At 39.2% G+C, this 13,816-nt stretch overlaps 1 protein-coding gene across 3 annotated transcripts in view; it reads right to left on the reverse strand.

Moving 5' to 3' along the window:
* Positions 1–13,816, reverse strand: part of LOC113935012 (contactin-associated protein-like 3) — a 185,155-nt gene that overhangs the window by 78,267 nt on the left and 93,072 nt on the right. For all 3 annotated transcript variants that reach the window (XM_027616720.2, XM_027616721.2, XM_027616719.2), the window contains exons 5-7: positions 5,571–5,774; positions 4,603–4,787; positions 3,369–3,512 (exon numbers count right to left, since the gene is read on the reverse strand). In XM_027616720.2, the coding sequence (XP_027472521.1) occupies positions 3,369–3,512; positions 4,603–4,787; positions 5,571–5,774 (533 nt within the window). The remainder of the gene's footprint in view (positions 1–3,368; positions 3,513–4,602; positions 4,788–5,570; positions 5,775–13,816) is intronic.

Genomic DNA, 13,816 nt, shown 5'->3' on the forward strand with positions numbered 1-13,816 from the left:
GCCGGCCTGGCCATCCCAAGGACTGGCTGGCTGCCTCTCTGAAGCTCGCACGGGCCGTGTCAGCCAGTGTGTTCACCCAGCCTACTGTCTGACCTGCCTGGCAGGCTGTTGTTATTTTTATTTCATTCTATTTTACAAAAAAAAACACATCTTTTATCTTTAGATTATGTCTATTGCTCCAGGAGCAAACTTATTTTTAATCATAGTGCTTGGAAAGAAGGAACTTAAGTTCTTAAAGTAACTCCAGTTAAGATCTCTACAAGTGGGGCGCCTGGGTGGCTCAGTTGGTTAAGTGTCTGCCTTCAGCTCAGGTCATGATCCCAGGGTCCTGAGATCAAGTCCCACATCAGGGTCCCTGCTCAGCAGGGAGTCTGCTTCTCCCCCTCCCTCTCCCCCTGCTTGTGCTCTCTCTCTCTCTCTCTCTCTCTCTCAAGTAAATAAATAAAATCTTTAAAAAAAAAAAAAGATCTCCACAAGAATTTTTCCTGAGATTGGATAAATTTTCATAAATTCCAGAGGAACATAGGCCCAAACATTGCCCTTCCTCTCCAAAATATATTATGCAAAGAAATACAGTAAGATGGGACTTAACTTAGCAGACACCAAAGCATACATACGATAAAAGCACGGTAATCAAGTCAATATGGTATTGGTGTAGGAATAAACATAGCAGCAGAGCCCAATAACTAACCCACAGAAAGACCTGAGAATATACGTACAGCCAATATGTAATGAAAGGTATGCTTCAACCCTGTGAACAAAGGTTGGGCCTAGTTACTAAATAGTGCAGGCACAAATGGGTACTTATATGGCATAAAATTACAACTGATCCACATAAAGGATAAATCCTAGACAATCAAAGACTTAATTTTTTTTCAATTTTAAAATAAGTAAAACCAACTTAAAACTTTTTCCGGGAAAATCCATGAGACTATATCTAGAGTCTAGGGTTTTTTCAGAACCATTTCAAAGCAAGACCAAATACTACAAAGCTATAAAAAAAATACATAGACACATTGACCACATATAAATAAAAACATTTATATACTCAACATAGCGTATCACACTTAATATAAAAGATACAATATATAATATATAATTATAACATGATCTTATACTTAATATAAAATTGATTAATCTGAAAAAATATTTGGATCATGAATGAAAAAGGGTAACCTATCAAACATAAAGCTCTCTTATAAATTGGGGCACCTGGGTGGCTCAGTCGGTTGAGTGACCGACTCTTGATTTCGGCTCAGATCATGATCTCAGGGTCCTGAAATCTCTGTTCCTCTCCCTCTGCCCCTCCCCTACTCATGCTCTCTCTCTCTAAATAAATAACTAACTAACTAAATAAATAAAATCTTTAAAAAAAACTCTCATAAATTGACAAGAAAAAAAATTAATAAAATTAAAAATGGCAAAAGAATAAGAATCAACAATCACCAGAAAAGCAAATCTAAACAGACAAGATATTATTTCATTCATCAGTAGTTAGATAAACATGAAGTAACAATCAGGTATGAGCTCATGTCCACTGAGCTGGCAAGAGCCCGAGAGATGTCTAACAACATGTGGCTGCCTGAAATGTGAGGGGAGGGCTCTGTCGTACATTGCTGGTGACAAATGTCATGTTACAGGTTTTTTTTGGAAAACAACCCAACAACATTTATTAAAATCAAAAGCTATATAAAACTTTCAACTGGGAAATTCTACACCTGAAACCTTTGCCATCAGAATAAAAGACCCAGTATCTGAAAACAGGTGTGATTACCTGTTTGTGGTAAAATAGAAGCAGAAATAAAGCAAACGTCTTGATTAGGAAATAATTTTCCTAATGGAACCCTGAGCAGCCATTACAACAGAGAACTGCAGCTGATGGCTGGAAAGAACTTCTACAAGGTTTAGGGGTGCCTGGGTGGCTCAGTCAGTTGAGCGTCTGTCTCTTGATTTTGGCTCAGGTCATGATCTCAGTGTCCTGGATCCAGCCCTGTGATCGACTCTGCACTCAGTGTGGAATCTGCTTGAGATCCTCTCTCTTCCTCTGCCTCTGCCCCTCACCCTTCATGCTCTCACTCTCTCTCTCTAAAATAAGTAAATCTTTTTTTATAAAAAGTATTTACACAAGGTTTAGCTGAGTTAGAAAATCGAGATGGAGAAAAGCTTACATAAAACAATCCCATTTCTGTAAACGATACTAGATATGGAGGCACTGATATTCACAATTATGTGTGTGAAGCTGAGGGTACTGATCCGTAGAGAATTCAGTTATAATGAACCAAACATGGAAGGACAGATGCAAGCTCAGTAACATGCGGCCTGGGTGGAGGGCCTGCAGCCATGTGGAGTGATGGAAATGTGACAACACTCCGGCAGGGGTGCTTCAAGATAACACGCTCCTTACTTGCTGACCTAAGTTCCCGGACCCATAGCAGACAGACCCCTGGCCTTGAGGATAGAAGGACCCAAACTTTCCCAGCTGCCTGCTTGAAGCCACATCCAACTTCTGAATAGCCAGCAACTTTTCTGGCAAAATGTTTTTCTATTTTAGGTCACACGAATGATTTTACTAACCTCCCTTTGTGTATCTGTGGGCTTTGCCTCCCTTCGCCAAAACAATGGAGCATTCCTGCACATCACAAAATAGGAACCGGAGAGCCCCTGAGCCCTGAGATAAGGTTTGTGGCCAGCATAATGGAGTCTGCTCGTGACCAAGAGATGCTGCAGACCACCGCACTCCCTTTATTGACAAACTCCTAACCCCCTCTAAAAACCCCTGGCAGAAACCTTGCACTTGACTTTTGAACAAGAGCCCACCTTCTCTCCAGGTTGCTCGCCTCAAATTAAATTAAGCTCAAATTCTTTTCCAATCAAAATTCATCTCTGGAGTATTGGCCCTTCAAGCGAGTGACAGGCAGCTGAACTTGGAGATCAGTAACAGGAGAAAGAAGCAAGAGGAAATCAATCACAAACAGAGACCCTGCACTGAAAAGTCTTTATTCGAACACGCTGTGACATATTTGCCAAAAGCATGCATCTGTTTCCATACACATGTAAAAATTGAGAAACCTGATGGGGATGAAGGAGGGCACTTGTGATGAGCACCGGGTGATGTATGGAAGTGTTGAATCCCTAAATTGTACTCTTGAAACTAATATTTTATGTTGTATGATAACTAACTGGAACTAAAATTTTAAAAAATTAAATTTAAAAATTAAATTAATTTTAGTTAATTAAGTCAAATATGAACCAAAAGGTATATATGATTGACACATCCCCTGCTTTCAGAAGAAACATATTCTAAGACTGGATCAATCAGACAAGTTGCAGTTCCCTTTTCTCTAGACCTTGCATATACACTTTCTTACCATGATGAGGATCTGTGGTTTGTGTTTCTTGGACAAATCAATGATATCCACTCCATTATAGTAGAGATTTTCAAAGCAGCCGTGAAAGTTTTTATGTGGGAATGCCACTGATTTTCCGTGTCCAGGAATCCCTCCAAAGCTGATCTTAGAAAGAAAAAAAATGACATAAATAATATTGTTTAATGATTTTCTGATTATCTGCCTAAAACATTTATGCTTAGCAGGTACAAGATAATTGCCTCAAATCTATCTGGCATTATTTGAACATTATCATGTTAATTTCAAGCGATGTTTCAGATGTAGTTGTACCAATGCTTTCTTTATTATATTTAGATAAGTAGGTTAAATACCCCTTCTTGCAATTTGCTACTCAAATGGCTATGTCACTTCAGTTGACGGGGTATATTGTACGTTCATTTCCACGGTCAGTCTTGATCTGGGTGACAATGCAGCTGACTGTGATGACATTCTGCTTTATAAACCTTTCTAGAACCCAGACTTCAAGGTCCTGGTCTTTGCCATGATGCTGCTGATAGGTTAGAATAATGAAGCCATTGATAATCTCATTTAGGACCAGGCTCTCCAGCTGGCCTCCTCTGCTGAGGCCACTTATACTAAATGGACATTGAAATCCTCCCATTTGATCTGATAGATGTGCTGAGCAGAACTGGCAGAACAAAAGGTGCACTTCAATGCAAGTTAGATATGAGTAGGCAACGTGCCGTGAATATGTTGAGCCTGTAAGTATCCCGAGAAACAGTATTTTGAATCGCGTGCCTTTGGCTCGCTTGTTCCTTGAAAAAGCAGGTTGGAATATATGTTGATCACTTCTCCAAAGCACCCTAGAATGCTAATTCTGTTTAGGATTGCCCTAAAACACAAAGAAATCTCCGAGGGAAAGGTTCACAGCCAACACCAGATGTAACACAGAAGAACTGTCCGAACAAAGGTGTTTTCACATGCCACCCATCCTACTGATAGCTCTTCATCTACACATCTCCCAGATTTAGTGACTACTTCCTCTCATGTGAAAACTAATACCTATGAGTGCTACACCATTTCAACAGTGCACGTGTGTATCTCCCACCATGCCGACGTCACCCATGGGAAACATTTCTAAAAAACGTTCCAAATTACTAGCAAAGGGAATGTCTCTGCGTCGCGGTATTTTCTTAGAAGGTTACGGTGCATTTAAATAATAAAATCTGTAATACTTAAAAAGTCATGTTCACACCTCATAATCAAGATCCAAATAGCCAGACTCGCCCGTTGCCTGGAAATGCTGAGTGTGCCTGTCCACGGTGAAGTTGACGTGTGTATTCAGGAGCTCGATGAGGACTGAATGCCAGTGCTGGTCGTCCAGCAGGCTGCCCAGGGTGAGGGTCGCACGGGTGTGAGGGGAGGGCAGGGTAGCATGGCCTAGAAGGATAGGAGAAGCAAATGAACCACTCCATCCAACTCAACATGGCTGCCATGTGGGAGGTCAGCACTTCTCCCCATTACTTTCCTTACATCCTTCTATCCCAAGAACTGGTCAGCTGCTTTTATCTTAGCCTTATATATGACCTTCTCTCATTTGTGAATGATTTCTTCTGTGTTTTGTGTTTTTATTATTACTAATTATTGCATTTTCATTTTTCTTGACTATATCTTCTTCCTAGAGCCTCATGTTCAGTACTACCTCATAAATTCAGTGACCCACACTTGTCTTTACAATATTACCAGGTTATGTGCTGAACTTCATAGTATTACCGGGTTACTTACTGAACCAGGTTATTCACTGAACATTACCAGGTTATTTACAGTATTACCAGGTTATGTACTGAACTTTACAATATTACCGGGTTATTTACTGAACCAGGTTATTCACTGAACATTACCAGGTTATTTACAATATTACCAGGTTATTTACATGTCTTACACAATTATCAAGCTATAAAACTTTTTACAGTAAAGTATATTCAGGATACACACATGTTGTCCATAGTATGCCTCAACTGTGGAGCAACCATGGTTCCATTTGCCTACACCGTTCTGGTTTACACCTATTGCTTCAGAGTAATTATTTATAGGGTCTTCTTTCTTTCTCAAAAGTGTTCTGTTCAGGATAAATTAACTACTTAACTGTGAAAAACTAAGTATAAAAAGATACTTTCATCTAAATAAGCATATTTTCGAAAACACCCACTTATAGTTTTTTACCTGAATTAAAGGATAAGATGAGTGTTCCTTTAACTAACTCCAGGGTGATGTGTTTGCCATTTTGTCCTTCTCTGTGGAGTAGAATCCCATCACTCTGCCTGGTTTTAAATTTCAAAGAAATAACATCTTTTGTTGGACTCACGGATTTCTGATTAAATGTGTATAGCAAGGAGCTTTTTCCATCAAAATTAACCATCTCAGATCCTACAGTAGGAGACATTAAAAAGTAATCTAAGTATAATACATCTTTACTCATGCACGGAAATGAGCAAGTCGACAAACACACGCAGACATAATATATCTCTGGTTTCTTTAGTACAGAGGGAAAAAACGGTGCCGCCAATTTTCCCTTGATACCAGTAGTTGAGATCCCTAAACTCCACTCTTTGCCTTTTCTGACATTTTCCCTAACATGTATCAGCTAGAAATACTTCTGTCGACTAAGCCCAATTGCTTCTGCCTTTGCATTGGCCACTTCTCATCCTGTAAACAATGAAGATCGGTAAAGAAGTTGAAGTCACTTCCTGCCACGTCACATCATGGCTATGAAGCTGCCATTGTCCCTCAGCTTTCTGATAGTCTTATTTTTCCAACTATCAAGATCACTTGCATTCCCTTTATAAAAAGTTATATTTTTATCATTAACATAAAAAGAACACTGGTCAAAGCAATTGAAGACAGAACAAGAGATCCACAAAGGGATTCATATTGCCCAGAAAAATATCTCATATTTTTCATATTTCACAAGTAAAAAGACAAGACATTATTGTGCCTTAAAAAGACAAAAACCATGTGATTTTACTCATATGTGGAATCTAAAAACAAAAGAAATGAATAAACAAACAGAAAGCAGAATCAGACCTATAAATGCAGAGAACAAACTGGTGGCTATCAAAGGGACAGGGTGGGGGGATGGGTAAAATGGGTGAAGGGGCGTGGCAGGTATGGGCTTCCAGTTATGGAATGAATGAATATAAGTCACGGTATGAAAGGTACAGTTAGGAAATATAGTCAACTATATTGTAATCGAGTTGTATGGGGACACGCGGCAGCTACACTTGCGGGGAGCATTGTATATAACCTATAAAGTCATCAAATCACTATGTTGTACACCTGACACTAATGTAACATTGTGTGTACACTGCACTCAAATAAAATTTTTAAAAAGAAAATTTTTAAAAATGTGTATGTGTAATAGATGAAGGTGCAAGAGAAACCCAGTGAAACAGGAAGCTGATGTCTTTTGAGCCAATGATACGATGTTGTTTTTTAACTTCACAGAAGCCTATGGCTAATGTGCACTGGGGCCTGCATTTCATCCAGATGAACCAAAATATTTACAGTAAGCCCTTTATGTTTGTAACTCTAAGGAATTTATTTCATGTGGCCACCTTTTGAAAATTCAGGAGTTTGATTTTGATTTCTATACATGGTGGAAAACACATAAACACGGTAGTGTGTCTAAAAATCATGGAAACAAGCAATTACTCTTCATTGCATAGTTAAATGAATGTCTGATAAAAACATAACCCTTTGTCAAATTTAAATGATGTCCTTTAGCGTGTCAGATGACAATAAAGTAATGAGAATTTTATAATGAAGGATTTAAATGTTTTCACATTTTACTAGTATAGTTTATCTGCCTGGACGCCACTGAAAGGCAATAGTAATAATTAAGACTCATTTCTGTGGTTAGTGAAGAAGAAATGTTTGTTCCATGAGTGATTTTGTCAGGCTTATTTTGATCAGATCATGTCTGTCCCCAGCTTCCTTGTTGCCACTATGGCTTGCTAAGAGTAACACTGGTCTTCTAGGGATGAGGATGTCCTGGCGTGTTGGCTAAGCACAGAATCCTGGGCTCCATCCCAGAGTTGTGACTCTGCTGGCCTGGGGCAGGATCCGAGAATCTGCATTTCTAACGTGTCTCCTAGTGATGTTGATGCTGCCGGTCTGGTGACTACATATGAAAACCACTGCTCTAAAGAACCTAAATTATATTTCCTGGACATTCCCTCAGGCAAAATGGAGTAGTGAAAATTTATTGGATTTGTAGAAACACAAAAGAATGGCCTTGAAACCCTTTTGTTCTCATGTTTTCCTTTTCTCTCCAGTGAGATCACTAACCTTGTACCTAGAACAATCAACCACATGTTAATCATCACATTATATCTTATGAGGCACATTTAACATGTATTTTGACAGGTTCGCTAAGCCTCTAAGGGGTCTGAATTATAATCTAGATATGTCATCAACTGAATAAAACAAAACCACTTCAAACAATATATCTTGTAGTAGTCCTGGTAGTTTCACTAAAATTTTAAATGATAACAAATGTAAGCTCAGTATAGAGGATAAACACAGCACAGATAAAATTCAGGAATTGCTTTCAGAAATCTGGAATGTGAGGTTGCTCCTTCTCTTCATCTGAAATGACCCACATCACTCTGCGGTGTTGTATGGCCCCACGAGCTAATTTTTAAAGGTTCTTTAAAAAAAAAAAAATCATGGTGGAAATCACAGGTGCCCACAAAGCCAAAAATGTGCACTGTCTGGCCCTTTACAGACGCCTGTCATCCCACACTCTGCGGCATCAAACAGTGATGCTTTTTGTGCCGGATTCCTGACTGCTTCCAGGTGGCCGTGATAAGAGCCAGCTCATGGCCAGACATGTTGCGATCCTTCTTCGATTTAAAAATTAAAAACCCTATTTTAGATGGGAAATCACAAATTTAATTATTTTTGTTGATCTGCCTGTTGCATAATTCAATACACTTCATTTGTGGCTATTCCTGAATATATATTTATGAGGTCAAAAATAGGTAAATATTTTGGCTCCTGTGTAGTAATATAAAAGATTGGTTTTATATGGACAGTCTTCCATAGCTTCAGATTCTGCTTTGGCAGGGATTTTGCTTTGGCAAATACAGTTTTGTTAAGAAAAAAACATTTTCCCCCACTTTTCCTCCCTCCCCCACCACACTGCCCTGACTTAATTTCCATTTGTTCCCCAAGTACAGCTCCATTTTCATTTATTTTTTTTAAGATTTTATTTATTTATTTGAGAGAGAGATAGAGAGAGAGCATGAGAAGAGGGGCAGAGGGAGAGGGAGCAGACTTCCCACTGAGCAGGGAACCCAATGCAGAGCTCGATCCCAGGACCCTGGGATCATGACCTGAGCTGAAGGTAGACGCTTAACCGACTGAGCCACCCAGGCGCCCTCCATTTTCATTTAACATGGGTGTAGCGCCCACTAGGTGCAGGGATGCTGGGATGAAACCCAAGGCGACAGACGTGACCTGGCCTTCCCAGAGCCGACAGTGCTTCCCTCATCTTCTCACTTCTGCTATCATGAAAAGAACGCATTTCTCCAGGAATATCCTAGTCTTACTGTGGGTTGCTAAGGAAACTAGAGACAAGGAAGCCCACAGTCAGGATGGAGGAAGTAGGAGCAAGGGGGCTCTTCTCTGGGGAAGTGTCTGGAAAGAAAGAATGTAAGACCTTAGCAATCATATGGTTCCTATCACATGCAATTTACAGATAGGCACCTGAAAGTAGCCCACATGGTTCAAACAGTGGGCTTACTATTGATCAAGAAGCCCTGGTGTGAAGCCCACATGATAAATAAGAGTACACATTATCACAAAGATGACTTACAACAGGAATATTTAGATTGGAAACTCAATTATAGGCCTTGTCAAAGAGAATCAATTCTATAAAATGTTGTTTACTAATAAACGTGCATAAATCAATCTGAATATCTGAAAACAAACTGACAAGTCACTAAATATAAAATAACATTTTTAAACATGTATCAATCATACACAATTTTTAAAGGTAATAGATTTTTAAAAATTAAACCAAAACATCATATTGTGAGACAGAGAATACTTAGCCCAGTGAGTTCGCAGCAGCTAGCTCTCCAAGTGCAGATGGGGGACAGCCCCAGGCAGGCAGGTCCCCTTGAGCATAATCTCCACTAAGTAGAGGTTCCCCTCACCTTTATGCCACATGTTAGTGACAGTCATCAAATTATAATTTCAGTTAATAAAACTAATAATTATAAATTAAAATCATATAAAATTAGAAAAACACTTCCTATTTTCAATTAAGTATCACATTTTCTATTTTGGAATGCAGGTTCTGTACTCTTATAATAGATGAAACCATTGCTTCCCATTCTAATTCATAATAAGTGACCTCTATTTCAAGTACCCCAATTATTTAATTAGTTGAATTACATACAAAGACATTTTTCATGAAGCCTTCTCGTCAAAGTTAAGTGTGATGCTAAGCAGTAATTTAATGCATTATTTTGGTGTTTTTATTCAAATAAAAATGTTAGAGTTGATTATTTGTATTAATTATGGGCATTTAAAATTTTATTATATTTATGTTACATATATTTGTATTACATATATTTATATTACATATATAAATTTATATTTATATTATATATATTTATATTACATACATATTTATATTTGATGACTATCACTAACAATATCATGAAAAAAAAAAAAAGGCCCACACATACTAGCCGTTTAGGGAAAGAAATCCATTTTACCAGTAGTGAGACTAAATTTGTACTGATAGATTCATAGCTTCTGGATCTGGTTCCACAAACAGCGTTTCAGAACAACACAGAGCAGTAGCTCAGAGAAAGGGCTGGAGTTGCCCTGTGAGGGTCCAAATCCTGATTCAATTGCGGAAAGCCTTAACCCATCTGTGCCCGTTTCCTCATCTGCAGGGGATGAAGAGGCCTTTCCCACACAGCATTGATATGGAGTATTAGCTAAGTCAACATCCAGACAGTGTGTGCAACAGTGCCTGAAAAACAGGTGTTGGCTACCTTATTATGTTAGAGCACTGGGTGAAGAAAACCAAGTGCTACAAGAGTGAGAGCCGTGTTTATGACTTCCACCTCCTGACCAAGATGGAGTAACCAGATTTACTCTCTCACTTGAAGCCAGAAAAAAGTAGTGTGTGGGGGGAGAGATAGGGGGTGGCACATAAAACAATGGTCTTCATGATGCCCAAGAGATGAGAGACATACAAGATGAGCCCTGGAACACCACTTGGGGCACTGCCTTAAGAGAGTTTCCAGGTCACAGGGTAGGAAGGAGAAACTGGGGCAGATCCCAGCAGATGCCCTGAGAAGAGGAGAAAGGGTCAGGGGTCTAATGGGAACAAAACACCTGGAGTCCACAGGCAGAGCATGGAGCAGAGAAGGATAAACAGTGAGAACAATGGTGATTAGCATTCAGCAAAGTACCGATCAGTGCATGCAAGTGATGAAGCTCATCAAGACCAGGAAATGAACCATCTAAAAGGATGAATGGGAAGGAGTGCTGGCATGAACACAGCATTAGGAGCAGTACCCACTGTATCATCCAGTCTGGAAACCTCACCAGTCTTTGCCATTGGGTGCAGGGTCTTACCTCAGTGGTGAGAATAATTACCCTAGATCAAACACTGCTCTGGTGTGCACTAACAAATTTTAAAAGCAAAACCTAAAAGGACCAAATCCTTTCAATTCAGTGTATCCTTGAAGAAAGCTCAAGCTATAAGAAAGCAAAAATATCCATCATCAACAAGGTAACAATCAAAATGTCTGGCATCTACTCAAAAATTTCCAGGCATACAAGGAAGCTGGAAGGTATGACCCACAATGAGGAAAAAAAAATCAATCAAAACAGAACTGACACCAATATTATAATTAGCAAAGAAAGACATTAAGGTAGTTGTTATAACCGTCATCCATATGTTCAAAAAGTCAAGAAGATAAACAGAAGATACTTTTTTTTTTAAGATTTTATTTACTTATTCATGAGAGACAGAGAGAGAGGGGGACAGAGGGAGAAGCAGGCTCCCTGCAGAGCAGGGAGCCTGTGCAGGACTCGATCCCAAGACCCTGAGATCATGACATGAGCCGAAGGCAGATGCTTAAGCAACTGAGCCACCCAGGCACCTCACGAAAGATACTTAAAAAAAAAGTGAAAATTACAATGTCTGAGTTGAAAAATACACTGAATGGGATTACTGGCAGATTAAACATTGCAGAAAAATAGACCAGTGAACTTGAAGACACAACAATAGCAATATTTTCAAGTGAAACAGAGGAAAAAGATAATAATTAAAACAAAAAAAAAAAAGGACATCAGTGAAGTCATGTAAGAAAACAAAGTCAAACAGCCTAATACATGTTTTATTTGATGATAACTGGGTCCCTTAAGGAAAAGAGTGAAGAGAAAATTTAGAAAAAAATATTTGAAGAAACAATGGCTGAAACTTTCCAAAGCTGATGAAAACTATAAACCCACAATTCCAAATAACCCAATGAGCTCCAAACACAAGAAACAGAATAAAACAAAACAGAATCAGACCAGAAACAAATTTCTCAAAATCTTAAAAGCAGCTAGAGAAAAAAGGGAATGTCACATCCAGAGAAACATAATACAGATGGCGGCAGATTTCTCAGTGGAGAGGATACAAGTGTGGAAACAGAAGAGCACCATCTTAAACGTGATGAACAAAGAAAGGTTACCCTAGAAGTCTACACTGAGTTAAAGTAACATTCAAAAATGAAGGTGAAATACCAACTTTCTTCAGACATACAAAAAGTGAAAAATGCCTCACCAGCAGATCTATGCTGCAAGAAAACGTTAAATGAAGTCTTTGAGGGGGAAGGAAAATGATATGTGGAAATATGGATCAATACAAAGGAAGAAAGAACATCAGAATTTACATGGGTCAATGAATGCGTTTATCTCATTGTATATAAAACACAAACTCTTATATTGCATATAAAATAGAATGTTAATGGCAGGCTTATAAATATTGACACTTCCTGAGGTTGCTAAATAAAACCTATAAATTTTTGCTGCAACAGCCAATACATTTTTTAAATAAACACAATATTTTAATTTTTTTTAGGCAGGCTCCATGCCCAGGGTGGAGCCCAACGTGGGACTGGAACTCACGACCCTGAGATAGAGACCTGAACTGAGATCAAGAGTTGGACGCTTAACTGACTGAGCCACCCAGGTGCCCCAAATAAACTCAATATTTTAAAATGGCCAATTACATGTTTTATTCCCTTATTCTCTTCCCTGCGTACCCATTTTATTTTCAATGCCTGATTTGACACAGGACTAGAGTGTCACGTGGATGACTGGTAGACCCCCATGGTGTTGGCCATTCTGTGCCTACGTATTCCATATTCCTAAGGATTCGTGCACTCCTTTCCTTCCTCTTTTCTCTCCTTCTGTCCTCCCCTCCTTCCTTCTCCCTTCCCTTATTCAAACAATCAACACACAAATGAACATAAGATTACATTATGAGAGCACACCACCATATCATGGGAACGATACAAGCTCAAGGGAATGCTTGAGAAGACACCGACCATGAACATGGGTAGTCAAAGTAGAAAAAAAGGAAGAGAAGACCCCCCCAAAGAAGAAAAACAATCGAGAAAGAAATGAAGGTGGACCTGGGGCCAGTGTCAGTGTCTGTGGCTTCAAAGACCTGCGTTGAGGATGTCAACGTGGAATTGATCAGAGTGTGTAACTGTTACTAAAAATTTAAGAAAGTGGAGGACACCCAAATGGAGCTCTTTTTAGAGTGGCATACAAAGCCTAGAACAAGTCCATGGGGAATATGGCACTGGGCACGCGGGGCTGCTGGAAGGAACGAGGGACTCTAAGAAGACCCCACATACTCCACGTCCACTCTCGGAGTCAGGGAAAGGAAGGGATTTTCAGGTAGAGAACATGTGTGTGCCAAGCCAGGAAGCGATGAAAAATGCCTGGTGTTTATAGGAATAGCGAACATCACTGTAATTGGAGTTTAAAATAATGAAACCAAAAAGAGAAGTTGCATCTAAGAGACATTATATGCCAAGATAAGCGATCGGACATTTTCTCAATATCAACAGAGCAGTGAAAATAGAAATGGGGTGAAAAAAGACAATAATTAGCACTTTGGGCTATAAACCATATCATATTCAATTACTGTCAAAAATAAAAGTATGAAGCTTTATGCTTGAACAATTATTCTTATTAATAATAAAAATGAAGACAATACAGAGTCCCCACTCTTAAGCAATGTACTCTGTCTAGTTTTACAAGTCGTGATGATTATTATCAGTCTACAGTTTTATGCCAGGAGACCCCGAGCCCGACAGCTCGTGTTTGCTGAATTTAGGAGGCAGGCAGGCCCTTCTGGGGACCAGGCCGGCAGCTTTGAT

This window comes from Zalophus californianus, chromosome 13 (genome assembly GCF_009762305.2).
Source record: "Zalophus californianus isolate mZalCal1 chromosome 13, mZalCal1.pri.v2, whole genome shotgun sequence".
In the NCBI taxonomy this organism is placed as follows: domain Eukaryota; kingdom Metazoa; phylum Chordata; class Mammalia; order Carnivora; family Otariidae; genus Zalophus; species Zalophus californianus.